This window comes from Copadichromis virginalis, linkage group LG6 (assembly GCF_057382275.1).
Source record: "Copadichromis virginalis isolate Kocher_CV1m ecotype Utaka linkage group LG6, C_Virginalis_male_GT1.1, whole genome shotgun sequence".
NCBI classification, from domain to species: Eukaryota; Metazoa; Chordata; class Actinopteri; order Cichliformes; family Cichlidae; genus Copadichromis; species Copadichromis virginalis.
Window position 1 is genome coordinate 36,078,883 of NC_140623.1, and position 20,627 is coordinate 36,099,509.

The following is a 20,627-nucleotide window of genomic DNA, read 5'->3' on the forward strand; positions in this document are numbered from 1 at the left end:
AGACAGCAGCCCCTGAATGGGTGTAGCACCCCCTGTTGGGCGATAAGAGCAGGGAGAGAAACGGGATATTGTAGGTTGGCAGCTTGGCCAGGCTGTCAGTGTTTTAATCAGCGCTGTTCGGCTGGAGTTGCACTTCCTGTGCGGGATTTTTATTTTTTCATAGGTTACTTTTAATTGTATTGGTACATAAATGATGGCGTCGCGGGCAACAGACTAAAGAGACTTTTTTTTTAAACCAGTCTTTTAGCCGTTGTAGTCACTGCACTTACAAACAAAAGCCTAGTGCGGGTCTTGCGGTCCTTCACAGAGGAAATTCTGCACCTGCTTCGACTGAAACTGCATCACTGCGTGAAACAACAGTTTACACATATACAGCAAACCTGCAAAGTGGGGCCAAACAGCAAGCCACTGCAGCCAGTTAGCTAACTCGGCTACGTCAAGAACTTTTGAGGGCGAGCTCCCGTTATCAGCTCGGGAAATCAGCCGTGTTTTTTCACTCATTCCGCAGTAACCGCAGTCTGAATAACCGCACACGGGAGGTAAACTTCACACGGTGCTTGCTGCAGTTGGTAAAGTTGGGCATCGTCCAGCTAGCTCCTAAGAAATGCTCGTTTTTTTCCAATGTGACTCAGTGGCTGCTCATGAAGGTAACGTATCGGCAGCTCGGGTGTTGCCTGGCCGTCGTCGCTTTCTCTGTCCCGTCAACAAATAAAGGTCGATCAATCCAAGTTCACCACCTTCCCCATCGGATTTGTCTGTAGTATGATGGGATCTCTGAAGGCTCTCCAGGAGTGGTGTCGGATACAGTGTGAGAACTACAACGATGTGCAAATTAAGGACATGTCTACGTCCTTTCGAGACGGGCTGGCGTTTTGTGCCATTATTCATCGCTTCAGACCAGATCTGATGTAAGTAACCACAAGTGTAACATAAACGCTACTGTAAAATGAAGTTAGAAGCAGGTTAAGTTAACGGTAAGGTTAATCTGTGGTACACTGGTTCTTTTTTGTGTAGGAGCTGCCTCCGTTGAAAGGTATACTGGTTTTTGAGGCGTGACAGGCTGCTAACTGTTTTCTTTTGTGACTGAATTGAGGTTCAGAATTACTAAGGGTAACTCATCCATTCAAAACACCAATGTAGAACAAAACCTGTCAGGACAGAGCCATCTGAACTCATCTGTGCTCTAAAGAAGAGCTGTCAGACTCCTTAAACTCAAAGGCCATATACACGTACAGCCCAGTTTGATCTCAAGTAAAACCATTACGTAATAACATATAACTTAAGTTTTATAATCTTAATAACTACACTGGACCATATTCAAAACTATTAAAAATGGAGACGAAACCACGAACCCAAGTGGGAAAAACAATCCTTACCCCATTCATTTTAAAATAAGCCAACCAACCATTTTTTCTGTCATGTAATTAGTGATCTGTGATTGCTTAAGGAACATGTGTAATCCCACAGTATCATTATAAGCTACTTGAAGTCTGTGTAACTTTTTTTGTTACAGAGACTGGTACAGTATGAGACATGTTCACTCTATCCATACTTGCAAAAGAGGGCGTGTGCTTGTGCATACACCATACATCATTTTCTATAATTATCTCCATCTGTCATTTCATCTGTAATAGAATGCCCAGGATATTTTTACTTTAATGGAATCTGTACGATTGTTATGAGACTGTTTGAAATCAGGAAATCTTAGATATTTGTCTTCTTTGCTTCTGTAAATCATGACAGCATTCTTACAGACACTTTGTATGGTATCCTGTTTTGTACCATAAACAGGACATGTGGTAAACTGCCCCTGTAGACCAGCACTGCTAGAACTAAATACCACAAGATCATATGCATACATAATGTGGTTCACTAGAGTACGGTCATGCATCCCACTTCTCCAACAGAAAATGTTCCAGTGCAACTCACAGCAGAAAGTCATATGCAAAACCACATGGCAAGGTTTTGTGACTAAACTAGAATAATATTTTTTGCCTTTATGATTCAAACAACTTGTACTTTTTAACTTTCCATACATTTTCACATTTACTGCTCCCATGTAGTAATGATGGCATTGCTACAGTAGGAGTAGTGTTGTAGGTTAAAGACAAAAATCCAGTTATTAATGCTTTAACTGCAGTGAAATTAGATGTTTTCATTGTATTTAAGTAAAAATCTAAAAGCACCATACTAACATACCTAAGTATGGCAGTGTTATCTTGGAAGACACGGTTCATTTTTCAACTCTGTTTTAATTATATTTTGTCACAGCCACTTAAAGAAAAAAAGCCTCCTGTAATGTTGTGAGTTCTGCGATGTGAGCGAGTGTCCAATGTGGCGTGTCAAAGTCATCCTGACAAGCGACGCTCTGTCTGTAACAACACTTCCCTTCTGTGTTTCACACCTACACACTGAGTACAGAGGTTACCACAAAACACCACAGCGTGTATATGTGATTTACAAGGGTTGGGTATAGGGAGGAGGACATGATGACTCGCCATCTTTTTAGTAGAGATTCAAAACAGTAATTTTGTTTTTCACTTGAGTGACAGTGAGCCACCTTTAGCCACCTGTACAAATGACAGCCTGAAACTTTACAGTGCACACAAGCTATCCTGTTTTTGTTTAACGTATGCTGCTGTACACTAAATGTGAATGTGTTTATTTAATTTTTTTCTCTTCAATCAGAATTCACACAATACAATGGTGTGCCTTGAGAAAAGTCCAGATTTCTTGGAGATTTTGTGGCAACTATAAGTTATTAAAAACAAAACCCAGGAAAACTTGCTAGGCATGTGATGCGAGTATGACTGTATTAAACCACAGAAGCACTCTGTCTTCAATTAAATTTTATTAAAGTTTATTCTTTGGGAAAATTGGCTTAAAAAATAAGAAAAGTCTTCACTGGTGTCTGACAAACACAAAATCAGTCAGGATGGTAACCTACCAACACTGGTGGTATGCTGTATAACCACTGAAGGTGCTACAAAAAAAAGCAGAAGCCCCACAGATGAGCGATTAGCAAGCGTTTTTACAAAAGAAGCGAATCATAGAGATGATAAACCCTTTGCCCAGTTTGACATTTCTGACCATAAAGCCCGTCTTTCAAGGGCAACTGCCAGTCCATAGTGGTCATCAGTGCCCTACCTGCAGACAGGGGTGATAAAAAGGACTTTCATGCTTCAAGAGACCTGTGAGCATCAGAAAGCTGAGAGCTAACTGTCACAGGTTACTGGAAATGGTCATACGCCATAAGAGTTCCTGAGTGAGCCAGAGACAAAGGCAGGTTCTTCCATAGATTCACCTATGAAAGCCTTGAATTTGAATTCCTGAGGTAGGGCAAAGGCACACCAATGTACAGGAAAAGAGGGAACTTGATTTATAACATCAGGGGAAAAAATGAACTATGGATGCTTCGTTGTTCTGAACAGATTGTTATGAAGGGCTAGAATTTTCCCACAGACTGCAGTAAAATGTACCGTTAACCACGTGTCATCCCAGTGTCCTTTGAAGAAAACAGGCAAAATGTGGTCTGATAAATGATTTTGGACAGTAAGCATGTGGCTCGTGCTGTTCATCTCTCAGGTGAGCAAACTGGACTGAATGGAAGCAGAGCAAACTTTCACTTAAACAGTGAAGTGGACTTTATCTGCATAAACAGCACAGCAGTAATGCTGAAAGTACAGGAATTAGACAAATCCTAAACTCTGCAAACTGGGAGCTTTCAAGCTTTGCCTCTTTAATTTGTGTCCCAGCATGCCTCGCTGTTCAGCTTTCTTTCTAGCTGCAGCGGCCCTGCTGAACTCCCTCTGATCCAGACAGACAGCCCGTCAGACTAATCTGCGGCTGAGACCTCTGCCTGTCGAACTGGATTTAGCTCTAATGCATGTGCAGGTCATTTGTAGTAGAAGTGCTGCCCTTTACTCTGCAGCCACTGAAGCTTCATTGAAAAATGGCACACTGATGCAGATGAGACTTGGATGGCCTTATCGTCCTTTGGATGACGACTCCTGTCAGTCAGACCAGTGGAGATGGAGTAGATGTGGAGCCCCAGAAGTCATTCATGGCAAAGTTAATGGAAGTGCACATAAAGTGTCTTTTTAAAACTTGTATTTAAATAAAATTCTGTTAATTTATTGCTGCTTTTGTTTTATATTTTTAAAATCTCTAACTCATTTGATGTCTCACCTGCTCCTTGATTAGTGCTTAATTATTCACTGTCATAACATCAGACAATCTTATTCTGCAAAGCTTTTCCAACTGACTAAACCAGATTTAGCGGATGTACTGGTTCAAGCCAGGTTTTGATCATGTGGATTGTCATTACCGCCTCTCTCGCTCTCTCTCTCTCTCTCTCGCTCTCTCACCTAAAATAAACCTTGGAGTGAGACTCTGAGTCATTGTGGATTAGATGTGCATGCTGATCACACACAGCATTTCACCGTCCCAGTCAGTTCTTTTTTTTTTTTCTTTTTTCTGTGAGGTATGAAAATGTAAAATCTTTGTTATTTTTGAGTTACTGCACTTTTTATTTTGGCAATGTCTGTTATGCTGACACGGGGGACTCGGGCTGACACAGCCCTGATATTAAAGTTGCTGCTCGGTGCGTTTGTGGCCACGGGAATTAGATTAGAGAGAACAGAGGTCACTTTGTGTGGCTCCAACACGGAGCTCATTCACAGGATTTTGCCTTCTTGAAAGTTCCACATGGTTTCCACAAGCACTCATTGGGTTCATGGTGGGTTTTTCTTATTTTTCCCCCTGCCATACTGTTGTGTCTAAGACCACTGCACACATTTACTTATGCACATTCATCCCACAGCTCCTCAGACATTTTTTCCAGTTTTACTGCAGGATGTTTACTGGTGAGAAACTGGCTTTAGATCCCTGCTCTGGGCATTTTAGAGCAGAGCCTTGTAATTATCGGCCCATCGCTCCTGCTGCTTCTTTCTTTTTGCTCTGGCATCAGGCATCATTTAAGGCCGGTTTTTGAGATTGTCAGCAGTGGTAGGTGGGAGCTGTAACCGCTCACCACTGCAGTTTGTCATGCTGTCAGGCAAATAATAGCTTATAATCTATTTAGATTATAGCTTATAGTCTATAATATGAGTGCAAATAGTTGAGCAAGTTGTATGTAGAAACAGGGCTGCTATAGAACTATGCTGGCTGCCTTATCTTCAGCCTTATCCTAAATGTTGTTGTAACCTTTTTCTGTCATTGCAGAGATTTTGGCTCACTGACTAAGGAGAATGTCTATGAGAACAACCGCCTGGTGAGTCACGTTTACAACTATATGTTTTGTACACACGTTGTTCTGTGTTGAATGATGTCATTTTGAAACCTGAGTCATTTGGAAATCCCTAGCTTATGTGTAGCCAGAAACATATTATGTGTTTGACTCCTCATAGATGTTGTGGGTGTAAGTGGAGTGTGTGCGTGATGTGAAGACAGACTCTTACTCATTTCTGCTGAAGGGCAGAGAGTCAGAGGGAGGAAGCCAGAGCACTCTGTGTCAGAAAAAACTAAATTCTTGACATAAGCCTGTGGAGAAACCATGAAGTGAAGCTTTTCAGTGCAAAAGTGCAGAGTTTGCAGCTTTGTAAAGCAGTACATCAAATACAGCCTAAAACTTTAAAAATCTGATTTCCTTGACTGTTTTTTTTCCACATGGCTTTGAAGCCAGGAGAACATTGAGGGTTGAAATGGAAGTCTCCTTTCAGTCTGAGCTCAGCTTTGGCAGTTCTTTGTTGTTGTTTTAATGTTTTGTTTTTCAATTCCTGCAGCGTTAGGAGAAGTGAGAAGCTTATAAAGAATTCTTATAAAGGAAGAAAGTAATTGTCACGTCTAGTCTGGAGTGAATATTATGTGGAAAGCATTCTGTTTGATTGACCATGTAAGCTCAATTTGTAAGTTTCATGAGTGTATTTGGGGTTGATTGTCTCCTGGAATGACTTTTGAGTCCCCTTTCATGTAGGAGGTGCTGATAGACTCACTAAATGCTGAATCACTGTTTAGATGTTACTGCTGTCACATGGAGACTCAAGCTAGGAGCTCCTACTGTGCAGGTTTCAAGTTATTGTTAACCTTTAGAATCACTGTGGATTACATTACATTGGTAGCAAATGTCAATGTTGCAGACATTTTCTTTTCTTTTTTTTTTCTTTTTATTGTGTTACACAATTTTTTTTCAGGTTTTTGATGATGCCTGGTGAGGGTTGATGTGTCACTTGGGTGACACTTTAGGTCACAGACTTTAGAGTGGTCTGTTTAGGAAAGTCATAGATGACAGGGTGACGAGAATTCGAGCCAGAAGGAAGCTGCAGACTTTTTGTGTCACCTCATTTTTGTCATTCATCCAGTGCACCCAGTTTTTGTCTCTGTTTTTAGATTCAAATCCAAAAATAAAACGTTAGGAGTATTTGTCATGGTGAGCCACAGATTTTTCAGCACGAGGTGGAAACTACTTTAGCTTCCCTCAAGTAGCTGTTTTGGTTGTTGGGTTGCCACTACAGAAATAACTATATTGGTTTCACTTCACTCGCTCACCATGCTCAAAAAAATAACAAAAAATAAAAAATCAGTGTGCTTGTGTTCATAAGGTTTCTCAATTTAACTATCTAATAGTAGGTGTGGGGAGGTTAAGACTGGTTTTTAGAAACCACATGTTTGGGGATTTTTAGATTTAGTTTCACTTTAATTGTGATGTGCAGCATTTGTAGGCCTTGTTGTTTCAGAACCGTGCTGGTATGTTGTTATGTAATGCTGTTTGCAGTATCATTTCTTCACTGGAATTTTTTTCTCACTGCTGGTTTTTCTCAAAGGAATAAATGTAAACATCATGCAAATGGCGGATTGTTTTTTTTTTTTTTTTTTCACTGCATACTTTCTCACACACATCCAGTCAAGCTTTTCCACTTGTTTTGGTTTTATTTATTTCGGCTTGAGATAAGATTTCTCCTGCAGGCTCAGTGCAGTGAGGGGATTTATTTTTTTGTAGGTGCTTAAAACATTGAAAGGTTAACCACTAATCATTTCCATTCTCCTGAATAATACAGAGACCACACTCCCACAAGTTTCCACTACAACTCCTAATAATAAAGAAATGAAATACTGATAGAAGTCATACCAAGATACCACATTAGGTTTCAACAACAGAACAAGCTGAGTTGTTACCAAATTTGTGCTTATCAAGGTTTTTATCTTTAATAACAAAGAGGTCAGTTTACCTCGCTCTTACTCAAGTTTTGCCTTGTATCTAAGCTCACTGGTTCCTGTCTCATTGCCAACATCTCTTTTTGTTTCCTGCTCTTTCTACTTCCTTTCCCCTTATCCTCTTTTCCTCATTGAAAGGCGTTTGAAGTGGCTGAGACTGAACTGGGGATTCCAGCCCTGTTGGACCCAGAAGACATGGTGTCTATGAAAGTGCCTGACCGGCTTAGCATCATCACATACGTGTCCCAGTATTACAACTTCTTCAACAACAAGTCTCAGGGTGCGTGCAACTGTGTGAATTCTGTCACATACACATGTATAATCTTTTACTTGTTAATGTATATGCTATTACAGACTCAGTAAGCTTTTTTTTTCAGTGATATATTTTAGGTATGAGTGTTTCCTGCAGAGATGTTTTGCATTTGTGACAAACTGCGGTAAATGTGATTATATAAAAGCTGTCTCTCCAGTATCTTCCTTATCCCTGGATTGACTCCTTTTCCATGATCTTGAACTGCAGTTTGTCAAAGTAGTCCTTGTTCTCCTTGTTCCACTTTACCCTACTGCCTACTGGCGTTGGCCAGAGGGGCCGATGGCGCGATATGGCAGCCTCGCTTCTGTCAGTCTGCCCCAGGGCAGCTGTGGCAACCGTAGCTTGCCTCCACCAGTGTGTGAATGCGAGAGTGAATGAATAGTGGCATTGTAAAGCGCTTTGGGTGCCTTGAAAAGCACTATATAAATCCAATCCATTATTATTATTATTATTTGCAGCCTCGGTGAGCTCAGTGTTGTGACACATACACCAGTTCTTTATCTGCAGCAGGTTTTGGTTTCCCTCCAGCATGAAACAGCTTGTCAGAGCATATCAGAGATTACTATCCCCAGCTGCACTCAAAGATGCTGGACTATGACTCTGACGGGTTTAAAAAACAAAAGACAGTAAAGGAAAAAACAAACTAGAATGTATGTTGGGTTGGTTTAAAAAAATATTCCAGAGTTTTGTTTTTATGCACTACTGTAGCAATCATCAAAGGAAAAAGTAAATATTTTTTTAATTGGATGTCGGTTTAGTCTCTCTTGTCTTCACCTTCAACTCTTAAGTGCTGTGATTGGGTCATATCATCATCATCATCATCCACTTTCTTTGCTGCCTATGCCAGTGAACAAAGAGCAAACACATTCAGTGTTTGATAACTTGAATAAATGAAAAAGAGGGGGGAAACCACAGATGCAACTTGGTCAACTTTACCAATAGGGAGACATGAACCTAGAGGGTTGGGGCCAGTACCTGGGTATATTTGTCACTTTAATTTAGTGGTGCCATTCATGAAAAGTCTCACTTCATTTCTCATTTCATCATAACTCAGAAGAAACTGGACTGCACAACAGCTTAAATTTTGGGTGTGATAATAATGTATACAAGAAATTAGCCATTAACTGGCTTCCCCTTGTTTCTCTACCACAGCAAACCCTCCTTGTATGAAGAGGCTCAGTACTGCTGGTCTCAATGAGCCAGCCCAGAAAAGGCCTGTAACTCCTCTGGAAGATAAGACTGAGGTAAGTATATAAGACTTGGCACCAGGAGAAGCGTTTTATTCTTTTATCTGTTTGGGAATATTAGGCCTAATTAACGTCTAGGAGCTTGACATGGTGTCTACTAGAGTTTGCATGGTAGCAAGCTGTAGATCACTCAAAATACTTTGATTATGATGGCCTGTTATGGAGTGGATAATCCCACTGAAATGACATTTGAAGCCTTGAAAGATTTAACAATCATTTTGCATGTACTATGTGGAGTTATTACATCGTGTAAATCTGCTATTTTTACTACAAAAGTGTAGAATATCCAAATATGGATTTTTATGTCAACTTCCTTATGTGAGCTATGTGTTGCACAGCAGGGGAAAAAGCTCAACAATGGCGGTAGAATAAGTCTATAAAGATAGCCTCTGTATCCTGTCTCTCTTTTCTTTCGCATGCCCTTCAACACCTTTCCTCCATCCCGTACTCCCATGTACTGCTTTTCTCCTCATCACTCCCCCACTTGCCCTTCCTCCCTTCTTCAGATGGAAATTCATTCCACTCCCTCCTCTTCCTGTTCTCCGTCCTCACATCTCACCCCCCCTCCGCTCTCTGGTCCTGAGCCTAGGCAGTAGGGTGGGGGTGGGAGGGTGGGCTTGGAGGTGAAAGAGAACTGTTAGGTCAGTCTTTCTTAACAGTCTCCTATGGATAAAAGACTAACAGTTGTAGTTTCTTAACACTGTGTGCCAAGTTTTGAAATATGCTGCTTCTAACCCCTATATTTACTTAACACCTAGAAAAAAAAAAACAAAAAAAATGCAATATCTCAGTCCTAAAGAGTAACTGTATCCCAAATGTGTGACTCCCAGAGCCACTAACCAAAGCTGTTTGGATTGTTTTGTACTAATAAACATCTTTTTATCATTTCATTCTTTTGATTTTTTTTTTTAACACACTTTTTTAATCAATCAAATTATGTTTTCACTTGAACTCCAAAAATAAGATAACCAAGTAGATGTAGCTAGCTAAACAGAATGAACAATCCACATCCTCAAATCCTGACTCCGTATATGATCTCCCCCCTCCCCCATTACTCTCCATCTTCCCCCTTCCCCTGATGTCTCCTCCCTGTCCCCCTTCCTGCGAACAACATCCCCGGTCGCATGTACTTGCCGATCCAGTCCGTGCAGACAGGCACCGACGCGGTTGCGGCAGTCAAGCGGAGCACTCTCAGCAGCACCTGCGCCGCCTGCCAGAAACACGTCCACCTGGTGCAGAGGTTTTTGGTGGACGGCAAGCTCTACCATCGCAACTGTTTCAAGTGAGCGCTCCCTTTCTACTCATTTCTCGTGTTGTACGTCCTCACCTCCTCTCCTCAAGGCTTACTCCCTCCCTCTGGGTATGGCCGCCAAACAATTTAAAAACTTGATAAAACAAGACCCGAATTATTGAGTCAAGCTGTGACAGAGGATATTGTGCACTATCGGGTGATGGATTCAGATTTGTGTGTGAGTAAGACGCTTGAACTGGATGCTTTATCTTTTTGTTTTAAAAGAAATTGTCAATTAGAAAACATTTATTACAACTTATTACACATTTATAACATTATAACAGTTATTACTATTTGTATTTGCCATTGCATTACTTTTTATTTTTTATTTCTTTTAATATCAGTAAATTCCCCTTAGCTATTTGTTTATAAATCTTTTTGTTTTGATTACTTTCAGTAATAGTTACTATGATATGGGTGCTATTTTTCTGATTGAAGATGCAAGAAGTTCAGCTTTTCAAAGAGCTGGTCACATATTTTTGGTGGACACAACAGTTAATATTTCACCCTGAGTTGTAGCAGCTGCACATAGGCTTCACACTACAGCTAAAATTAGCTATCGTGTCAGAACAGGTGTGTCCGGTTTCCTGTGACATCGTGAGAAAGAAATGTTTATGTTTCACCTGTTGAACATTTTCAATTCATATATCTACTGTAGGTGGTGTTTGGTACACATTAATAATGCGTGAATCCTTTTTGCAAACAGGTCACAAAAAACAACTGTTTATTTTTCGTCACACTTCCTGTTTTTGTTTCTTTGTTTTCTCAGGTGCACTGAGTGTCACAGGACACTGCTTCATGGATCCTACAAATTAGAAAGCAACTCTGGGGCACTTGTCTGTGCACATCACCTTAATAGGAATGCTTTATCCAACCAGAATGGCCAGCCCGATCTTAGTAAGAGACCAGCGTCGGGACAGTCTGCTAGGACCGGTCGCAGCACAGTTCCTCACACGGCGCCCTCTGATGGCTGCCAGGCAAAGACTCCAGTACAGGAAACGAACGATTCTGACGTTCCAGCCGATGACTCAGTCACGGTCGCTCCCGTTACAACAAGCAAAGACGGTTTAGAAAAAACAAATGAAGACAGTACCAGCGAAGCAGAGGAGAAACCACGATCTGCCACACCTCCCAACCCTTTCGATGAGAGCGACGATGAAGAGGAGGAGGGAGAGAAAGAAGAAGAAGAAACTCAAACACCAGCCAAACACACAGCAAATGGAGACCTCCCTTCTACACCTCACGTTGAGGTTACCGGTCGGCCAGTGCCTGCACCCCGCCGGGTTTCTGATCCCATCCCTCCACCTCGCCCTGTGCCACGGGCTCGACTCTCCCGCACAGCAGACGGTCCTGCAGTCGGTAAGTAGTTTTTGCACAGTAAGTTTCTAAAAATAGCAGAATCATTTGTTTATAGTCATGCTCAACGCTTTTCCTAATATCACAGGTGAAACTCAGAAGCTTCCACTTCCTCCCAAACCCAGAGGAAGGTCACAGTCTCCTGCAAGGTAGCTGAATTTATCTTAAATGCCATTTCACGTTCGTTAATCACACCTCCATAGTGTTTGTCATGTTGTTGCAGTGTGTGCTGTAATTGTTTAACCCTCCATGCTTCCATGTGGATGTACTTTGTTGTCTTCCTCTGTGTGACCCTCCCTTCCATCACTATCTGTGTTTCACTGTTCAGTGGCACCCATAAACCTAAAGACCCACCTTGGCTCGCACTGGTTCAGTCAGAACCCAAGAAGAAGAAAGCACCAGCCCCTCCCCCTCCCCCTGCTGGACTGGCAACACCTCCAAACACAGGCTCTTTGTCCTCTCTCAAAGGGGAGGGCTCCAGACCCAGCACGCCCCCCCAGTCCTCCAACCCGTTCGAGGACGATGACGACGAAAATAACGAGGGAAATGGGGAAGAAGGGAGTGAGGGAGGAGCACCTCCAGCTACGGTGGTGTCTAGTCACCCATGGTACAGCATCACTCAGGCAGCAGACGCAGTGGGTGCAGACACTCCCACTAATAAACGAAGTTCATCCCGCTCTGTCAGTCCTGCAAGCACCAAGAGCAAGAAACGGCCTGCACCTCGTGCTCCTCGGCCACCCACCGGTAACCAAGGTCAGTTTTATCAGAACCACAAACACCAAGAGCATCCCCTTTGTGCTTTACAAGTATCAAACAGTAACTTAACTATTTGATGTTTTATCAAATGTTTGTAAAGAAATTACAGAAAGAAACATAGGTCATTTTCTTTAGTGTCACCTGATTCAGTGGGTTTCTAAACTCAGTGTAAACAGCTGAGAAATTTGAAGTTTATAGATGAAAACACCAATATGACTGTGCAGTTAAACTGAATGAAAGCAGAGTCCCTTATGAAACATGGCTGTGCCCAAAATTATGCACTAGGATTGACTTTTTCAGGGGGCATACTCTTTATATCACTTATCCATATTTTTGTAATTTATCAGTACTTGACTCATCGTGAATGAGGTCATTTCGCCATGGAAATGTGCTTCTAACTTGTAACACAGCTCTCAGGAAGTGATTGATGATGAGCTAACTAGTGTGTCTGGAAAAGACAGATGCGTCTAAATATGCTGAACAATAGTAGAGACACTGAACACGCAGTGCATGGTACTTTTCATAGTAACATAAGGGTCACCATTCAGAGCCATCCTGGTAATGTATTCGGGCAGATATGTGCAACTACTGACAAAGTGTTTGTTGTTGATTGGCTCTGCAAGGGGTGCAAGCACTATTGTGCAACAGAATTTCCTCAGTTTATTTGTTCACTCTCTATTTATGTCTCTAGTTAAACTGCCAGGTATATGGAGTTACATGTAACAGGACAAAAGTAAATTCATATTTGATTTTCAGTTGCAAAGCCTGATCGTCATTGATCAAGACTGAAGTTTACAACCCAGTGATTTATAATATTGTGCCTTACTTTCCATTTTATCCATTTAATAGATAAAAAGCACATTTGTCCAACTTTGAGCATCCAATCTTCAAAAATGTGTGCAGTATAGAAGTGTGAAGTGTGTGTGCTGTTGTTAGTCACTTTAATCCTAGATTAGTTTGTCTGATGTAAAATTAAACAACCTCTAATTTAACAGACAAGTTGTCACTTCAAAAGAGGTGAGCGGAAACTATGTACACAGCTGATAAAAATAGTAATAATAAAAAAAATTATTCTAAAGAGTCACAGACTAAAAATAGTTGAAAAGAGATGTGTTGCTAATAGATGCTAAAAATAATGTGTTTTCTTTCCCCTTATCCTCGCTTTATTCCAACATTTCAAACTACTTTATTCCTCTTGAATTTCTTCTGTCCCTGCTGTTTTTTTTTTTTAAATTATTTCAAAAACTTTTCTCTTCTTCAGCTCTCTCTCATTCTCAGTCCTCCTCTTGCTCCCCCTCTCCAGCTCTCAGTACAGAGAGTTTGTCTTCAGGCTCAGACTACAGCTCCTCTCAGCTCCCTTTAGCTGGCGGTGGCAGCAGCGACCAGGAACACAACTTCACCAAAAGCGTCTCCGAGCCTTCCATCTGCTCACCGAACGACTCCAAGCCTTCCCCTTCTTCCTCCTCGACTGAGCATCTCCGTCAGCCTTCTCCAAGCCCCGCCCCTTCTCCAGTACCAGCAAATGCCAGCTCAGCTCCAGCCACTCCACAGACCAGTCGCAACCCAGTGACCAAGGCTCCTCGACCTCCACCACCACGACCCAGCAACCCCAGCCCACTGGCCTCAGAGGCCACCCAGTCACAAAACAAGGTAATGGCTCCACCTCCAAACAGAAGACAATTTATATATCAATACACTTTGCACATACTAAAAATCCAACTGCATCTTTTCTCTTTTTAGCGGATATGTAAAGAGAACCCCTTCAACCGAAAAGCTTCGCCCTCTCCTGCCAATTCTAAAACCAGACCGCCAAAAGGCCCCCGTCCTGCTAGACCCCCGGCTCCCGGTCATGGCTTCCCACTTATTAAACGCAAGGTAAATAACCCCCCAAAATAAAAACGGACTAATTAAAAACAGAAATAAACCCGACAGAAATGACATCATCACTTAAGAGTAAAACAGATGAAGTAGTAGTCATGTGATTCAAACATCCTTCCAGGTGCAGTCAGATCAATACATCCCAGTTGAGGACATCCATGGGGAGATGAGTCAGCTGGAGAAGCAGCTGGATGAGCTGGAGCAGAGGGGAGTGGAGCTGGAGAAGAAGCTCAGAGACAATCCAAACGGTATCACATTACAGCACTTTAAGTCCAGTGAAGACCAGCTTTCTGTTCTTTTTGTTTTGTTTTTTTTAAAATAGTCATTTCTAAGTAATAAAAGCAAATCTGCTTCTCTGTCAGAAATGACAGGAGTACTAATATTTGTTATTCACCCTTTCTTCATTTAGATGAAGATGAGGAGCACTTGTTGGTGGACTGGTTCACCCTAATTCATGATAAACACCTTCTTGTCCGACGGGAAGCTGAGCTGGTCTACACGTAAGATATAAATTTTACAGTTTTGGAACGTCATGGCTGGTTTTATTTTTACATATAAACCCTGTAGACAGATGCTCAGAATAGTAAGCGTGAAGTTATATTTTTGAACTTATTGTTGGTTAATGTGTTGCTCTCTGCAGGGCGAAGCAGCAGAACCTGGAGGAGAGGCAGGCTGATGTGGAGTACGAGTTGAGGTGTCTTCTCAACAAACCAGGTATTTAAGACATTTCCATCTGTATAATAACTGGGTTAGAACGTTATCCAGACTGGCCTTTCTCACATGTAAAGGAAGGTAAAAACCATTAAATGCCCAATCCAGTTTCATTTCAGTGGCTCCCAGTAACTATATTCTGTAAAATTATTGTTTACATTATTGAAGTACTCAAAGAACTTAAAAAAAAAATCAATCTTCAGTTTGAATTATTAAGAATCTCTTGGTTAGTTTGTGCAATGAATGAAATGTCAGTATCTCCAGCACTCCAAGACTTATTAATCAGGACTCCCTGCTGACCTGACAGGATGGTGGATGTGCATTTAGTTTATAGTGAATGCTGCTCTGCTTTTGCATCAATAATTTATAAACCTTGTGAACACCTACAACGTGTACGTAATTGAAATAAAACAACAGATTAAATTATTAATCATGCTCTGCTTCTTCCATTTCTTCTTTCCTCTCATCAGAGAAAGACTGGACCGAGGATGACAAGAGTCGGGAGCAGGAGCTGATGGCTGAGCTGGTTACCATCATTGAACAGCGCAACCAAATAGTCAACAGCATGGACGAGGACAGGCAGAGGTAATCGAGTACAGACAGTTCATGTGCATCTGTGTTGTGTAGAGACTGGCAGGAGTCTAACTGTGGTTCTGTCACAGGGAGGAAGAAGAGGACAAACTTATGGAAGAGATGCTGAAGAAAAAAGGTGCGATGATGTTTCATTAGATTCATGAAGGCACTCTTTTCCTTCCTTTAAATTTTTAATGCAGTTTTATTTCTTATTTTAATCCTCATCAGACTTTCAGAAGGATCCAGACAGCGATCACCAGAAGAAAAAAGGGGCAAAGTTTAAACCCATCAAGGTGCTCAAGCGTCTGAGCCATAAAGGAGAACCGGGAAAGAGTCCCAGCCCGCGTAAGGAGAAGAGCTGAACAGCAGAGGACACGTCTAGCTCAAGAGGATATTTGAAGGACTACTATTTTAAGAAGACTAAAGAATTTTGATAGAAGATTATGACATCTCCTCAAACAGTTTTTAAGCACCAAGACTCATTCAGTGACTATTTTCAGTTGCCTTTTAGTGTCTGACAGCAAGTGCTTTAAAAAGTTTAGGCTCTGAATATTCAAACTAGTGGCATGTTGGGTGGGTTTCTGTATTACTGCACTGATTACTTTTTGCTTTAACATCCCTGCATTGCACAGTGACTCTGCTCTATAGGCCTTCAGCAAAGATGTGATATGTCAGCTTACGTTGATCCCTGATATCCTTGAGTTTTTAGTTTTACTTACACCCTCTTGAGTAGTGGTCTCCTTTGCTCCTTCAAAGGTGCACGTATTTGAGGTTTTATATCATGTTTGGGTTGAGCCCATGGTACTAGTAGCAATAAGTTTGTCTTTTTTGTTGTTTTTTTCCCGATGAAACTTGCTTGAAACTGCAGCATCTACTCTTGAAAAGCTCAATCAAAGACTTCTAGCTGCTATATATACACATATTTTATTTGTGTTTGTGTGTATTTTAGTTTCTTCAGTAGTAGTTTTACAATTGTGTTGGTGCTTGTCATCAAAGCATTACACAAACATAGATATAGTATTTATAAGTGGGTTAGACTGGAGGAGAAAATTAGACGAGTAACGAACTGCAGACAAAAAACAAACTGCCGGTTAGTTTTAAACGGGACTTATTCATTTTCCAAGGAAAAGCAGGATAGGCGTCCTTTTATTATGGAAGGTAACAGATGCAATATTGAATTTCAGAAGAAGAAAATATACAGTATTTTATCAACTGTAGCAAAAGCCCAGTTTATAACGGTTTTAACTATCGAAGGATGGACCTGAGGTATGCAATCATTAATTTATATTTTACTATGCCTTTTTGTGCGTGTGTGTTTTGCCTTAGTTTATATCGAGTGCCATTTATTTTATTGCATACATCGTTAGTTCGAGCTAATGTAAACGCGTTTACTCATTCTGTTCGTGTTCTCGTCTCTTAGATGATGTATTTGTCTTGTGTGGCTGTGTCTGTTGTCTGTTTCTGCTCTGTGCCTAACTTCCTGTCCAGCTGAAACAAAGGGCTTCTGTGCCACCACATTTTTGTCATCTTGTACATTGTCCTAAAATGGCAGCAGGACTGTGTGAAATACTGACACTGGGAGGCAGAGGAATAAAAGAAATTCACACAGTTGGGTAGATGTGTGTTGTATTCACTGGCGTGCGCGTGTGTCTCTGCTCTGACTGAAGGTATGTCGCTTGCTTGAAGAGAAGCAGACCGCCCGGTCAAAGACAACAGTCAGTCTTCTTTGTTGGCTGCATTTTCTGTCCTCTCTGCGTTTGTATCAGATGTGGGAACGTGGGATTTTTCCATTATCTCCAATTCTCGTAATTTCTGTTATTAGAGCCAGGATACATTTAAGTGAATCTGATCATATCTTAGTTCAATTTAAACTGCTACTGATCTGTCTCGTCACTGAAATAAATAAATATATATATATATATATATATATATATATATATATATATATATATATATATATATATATATATATATATATATATATATATATATATATATATATATATATATATATATATATATGTTAAAATACAATACTAAATGAACATAATAGTGGCTGAAAGCACGTTTACCTGAGATATCTCAGTGTTGATGATGTTGATATAATCTTTCTCCTGACCCAGGGAGGCCATGTCTTCCAGAAACTGTTGTCTTTCCTGTATTTCATTCAGAACTGCAGGAAAAACAGAACGTGTTCTTACTCTGAAGGTCAGTGAGCACATTGATCTTGTCATAAGGCTCAGAAAATATTCCCTACAAAAACAAATTTCCGTTTTTCAAATGTATCTTTTGTTGCACTAAAAACACCCCAAGGTTCCATGCACTTCTATTACAATCTAGAAGGCAGACATTTCTGGAGCTGAAATCTACAAAACAACTCCCAATAAAAGAATTTAGATTGATAAACAGCGCTACAGGCAAGAGGAAAAATTGGGGGTTAAACTGTCCCTTTAAGATTCAAATATGATGCTGGTGTAACCGCTCCACCTCATTGTTTTGCTCTGCAGTCAGCCTCACCTTCCTGATAGCGATCCATCTTCTTTGGTATTTCTGAGCTCTGATGTTGAGGAGGCTTCTGAGAAGATCCCGCTCCGGGCTGCTCGGTCCCATGTGCAAAGATGTTCTGAAGCTTCCTCTTCTCTTTCTCTAGGTCTCCTTGGGTGACATGAAGAAAAAGTTCCGAAAAACAGAGCCTGACTTTTTCTCAGAGTGCAGAAAATGGAATAAATGAAGAAAAGGAAAGAAATGGGGAAAATTGAAGGGATCGATGACATGCAATATACACATAAACTGAAATTTATGTCAGTTTCAAGAACGTACGTGTTGGACCAGGACGAAACTTTTCTCTCTCGTAGCTGTTCCCAGACCGACATGCCTTGGCGGTGCGTTTCTGAGTGTGGACTGGCCAGTGTTTCTGGACAGATTTACCAGGAGAAGACTGTGCCGGATCAGAGGTGAAAGGCAAAGCTGTTTCATCTGAAGGAGAAAATTTTACAACAGCAAAAGTTTTTTGTTTACAAAAAATGAAGCGTTGCTAATTGTGGATGCTTTTTTTCAAACCCCATATTTGAAGTGTGGGACTCTTCCCGACAAGCTTTGCATGATTCACAGTTTAAAGAAACTGAACAGTGAACTGGGCTAGGCCGAGGTTCTCGATCATTTGACAGGGGTACAGAGTATAAACATAGCTTCTCCACACTAGAAGGAGTCAGCTGAGGAAGATTGGGCATCTGAATAGGACGGAGAGGTGTTTTGGTAGTGTCTGGGAAGAGACCCGGAACAGACAAGCTATGGACATTGTGTCACTTGGCTTGCCAGGGAATGCCTTGGAATAAGAGGTGGTGGCTGGGAGGAGGCAGATCTGGGCATCTCTGCCTAGATCTCTGTCCCCCAATCCAGACCCTGGGTGTCTGCTCCTTACAAACAGATTTGAACAGCAGGTGGGAGTTACAACGTGAACCACATAATTTAGGCAACCATATCAGGTACACCTGCTCTCAGCACATCATGCCCGAGTGTTAAATCAATCTGAAGTCCAATAGTAACAGTATATGGCACCATAAGGGCCAAAATCATGATGGTATTTAGCAACAGGTCATATGTACAGAGTGGAATATTGTTATTAACTTACAACTATATCTTAAGTATAAATATAAGAAAATACTCCATGAGACAGTATCAGACCTTTAACAAACTTACTCTTTGGCTGATTGTTGATCTGTTTTCTCTTGAGGCTGGTGACCCTTGATTCCTGCTTCAACACTGAGCACAGAAACAGAACAATAAGAGTACACAGCACAGGCCTCAGCAACGGTAAATGAAACACAGACACAGCTCTATAGCGGGATCATAAATTCTGAGACCATGCTGAAAATCTCTCATATCTTCATAAAATTTGAGGACATGCAAAATGAAGAACAAATGTTCTGACCACGAAAAGCTCACATGGTGTGTTTACAGGACTGACAACGACACTGAAGTGCCTCACACTCAGAGTGAAAGGCACTGGTGGGTATATTCAAATCTGGAAACCCCAACTTCCCTCTGACCCAGGACAATTTATCTGAGGTTTTAACTCCAACATGCCTGAAACCTTTGGAGGAACTGCTTGAAGACGTAGTAAGTAATTCAAAACTATCAACACATCAAGGTTGAACAAAGCTGGGCAGTCTGTGGCGGGCTGATTCCAGCCTGTCAACACTGTATTTCTAGTTCAAACTGCTGCACTGATATCATCATGTATGCATGCTAGAATATGCTAGAGCAAAATTTAAGGTTTTTATTAATGTTTCTTTAGTGAGCTCAGATTTTTTGGAGCACAGCTTACATCTCAGCATGTCCTGGGTCTCCTTGCTGAACTGTGTGGCTCTGGGGCTGTTCCACAATCCCCTGCTAGCTGAAGCCTGTGAGGAAGTTTCCATCTGCAAACTAAAACACACAAATTACAACCCAGAAAACCATTGTTTTAGTTCAATTTATGATGCTGTTATTCCTGAATTTAACGTGAACTTCATCGCTGTGATCTATGAATGACTTCAACACGACCTAAAGCTTCGGAAAAAAACCCGTTAATCTACGAGACAAATATTGTAACTAAATATTATATTAATAATCTAATATTAAACACTAATAACATTATTAAAGCTTACCTCGTTGTTTTTTAAGGAAAGGCCAGTCTTTAAAAAAGGAGACCAACTTCAAACTCAGGAAGACGGAAGTAACACTATGTTGCTATAGCAACTAAATAACAAAAGCCCTGTTTTAACTCACTGAAATATGTTTTTAAAAAAAGGAAAAAAAGAGGGAAAGACAGAAAATTATTACTATAAGACTCCACGTTTTTAAAATCTTTTTTAAAAGATATTTTACGCTTACCAATGGTTTCAAGACAGTGGTGCAGTGTCAACTATGGCCACTAGAGGGAGACAGATTATTATTTTTTATTACCGTTTTAATGGCTTCCATCAGTTATTGATTTTATTTTCATTTATTTTAGTTTTGTCACCAAGAGTCTATTAAACATTTTTTATTCTGTTAAAATATATATACAGAGAGGAAGTCAGGAATTACTAGCTAATTAATAGCTAAATACCATTTTTATAGAACAAAACACTCATATGGATCCCTAAGATATTGACATTATATCATCAAAACTACAAGGGATTTCAAAAAAATAATTAAGAGTAACGCAAACTAATTACCAATCGTGAGACTCAAACAAATGCATTTTCAGTCAATGCCTTTGAAAGTGACAAATAAACAGCCTAAATTGAACTTGTTTAATAGAATA

At 40.7% G+C, this 20,627-nt stretch overlaps 2 protein-coding genes across 5 annotated transcripts; one reads left to right on the top strand and one right to left on the bottom strand.

Moving 5' to 3' along the window:
• The first annotated feature begins 21 nt into the window (after positions 1 to 21).
• Positions 22 to 16,947, top strand: micall1a (MICAL-like 1a). 3 transcript variants are annotated; one of them, XM_085460209.1, is made up of 17 exons: positions 22 to 647; positions 762 to 908; positions 5,224 to 5,272; positions 7,351 to 7,492; positions 8,678 to 8,769; positions 9,915 to 10,054; positions 10,833 to 11,422; positions 11,508 to 11,568; positions 11,748 to 12,172; positions 13,437 to 13,825; positions 13,916 to 14,050; positions 14,175 to 14,301; positions 14,463 to 14,553; positions 14,694 to 14,767; positions 15,235 to 15,349; positions 15,427 to 15,473; positions 15,566 to 16,947. In XM_085460209.1, exons 2-17 carry the CDS (start codon positions 763 to 765, stop codon positions 15,697 to 15,699), a joined length of 2,757 nt encoding a protein of 918 aa, XP_085316335.1. In that variant the 5' UTR covers positions 22 to 647; position 762; the 3' UTR covers positions 15,700 to 16,947. The 3 variants fall into 3 exon arrangements, with proteins under 3 accessions (XP_085316335.1, XP_085316334.1, XP_085316337.1); XM_085460208.1 differs by having other exon boundaries at positions 22 to 539; positions 633 to 908; XM_085460211.1 differs by having other exon boundaries at positions 22 to 908; positions 13,479 to 13,825.
• On the bottom strand, positions 16,445 to 20,278 carry lg6h22orf23 (linkage group 6 C22orf23 homolog). 2 transcript variants are annotated; one of them, XM_085460216.1, is made up of 8 exons: positions 20,213 to 20,276; positions 19,987 to 20,106; positions 19,665 to 19,765; positions 19,037 to 19,099; positions 18,158 to 18,313; positions 17,855 to 17,992; positions 17,410 to 17,510; positions 16,445 to 17,149 (listed from the first exon to the last, which is right to left on the bottom strand). In XM_085460216.1, exons 3-8 carry the CDS (start codon positions 19,756 to 19,758, stop codon positions 17,054 to 17,056), a joined length of 648 nt encoding a protein of 215 aa, XP_085316342.1. In that variant the 5' UTR covers positions 19,759 to 19,765; positions 19,987 to 20,106; positions 20,213 to 20,276; the 3' UTR covers positions 16,445 to 17,053. The 2 variants fall into 2 exon arrangements, with proteins under 2 accessions (XP_085316342.1, XP_085316343.1); XM_085460217.1 differs by lacking the exon at positions 16,445 to 17,149 and adding an exon at positions 17,170 to 17,230 and having other exon boundaries at positions 20,213 to 20,278.
• Between the last annotated feature and the right edge of the window lie 349 nt (positions 20,279 to 20,627).

Coding starts and splice junctions, on each gene's coding strand:
- lg6h22orf23 (XM_085460216.1), bottom strand. CDS start 19,758: ATGGAAACTTCCTCACAGGCTTCAGCTAGCAGGGGATTGTGGAACAGC. Junction 17,993..18,157: donor GTTTCGTCCTGGTCCAACAC/GTACGTTCTTGA, acceptor ATGTCACCCAAG/GAGACCTAGAGAAAGAGAAG. Junction 17,511..17,854: donor GATGGATCGCTATCAGGAAG/GTGAGGCTGACT, acceptor TTTTTCCTGCAG/TTCTGAATGAAATACAGGAA.
- micall1a (XM_085460209.1), top strand. CDS start 763: ATGATGGGATCTCTGAAGGCTCTCCAGGAGTGGTGTCGGATACAGTGT. Junction 5,273..7,350: donor TCTATGAGAACAACCGCCTG/GTGAGTCACGTT, acceptor CCTCATTGAAAG/GCGTTTGAAGTGGCTGAGAC. Junction 15,350..15,426: donor ATGGACGAGGACAGGCAGAG/GTAATCGAGTAC, acceptor GTTCTGTCACAG/GGAGGAAGAAGAGGACAAAC.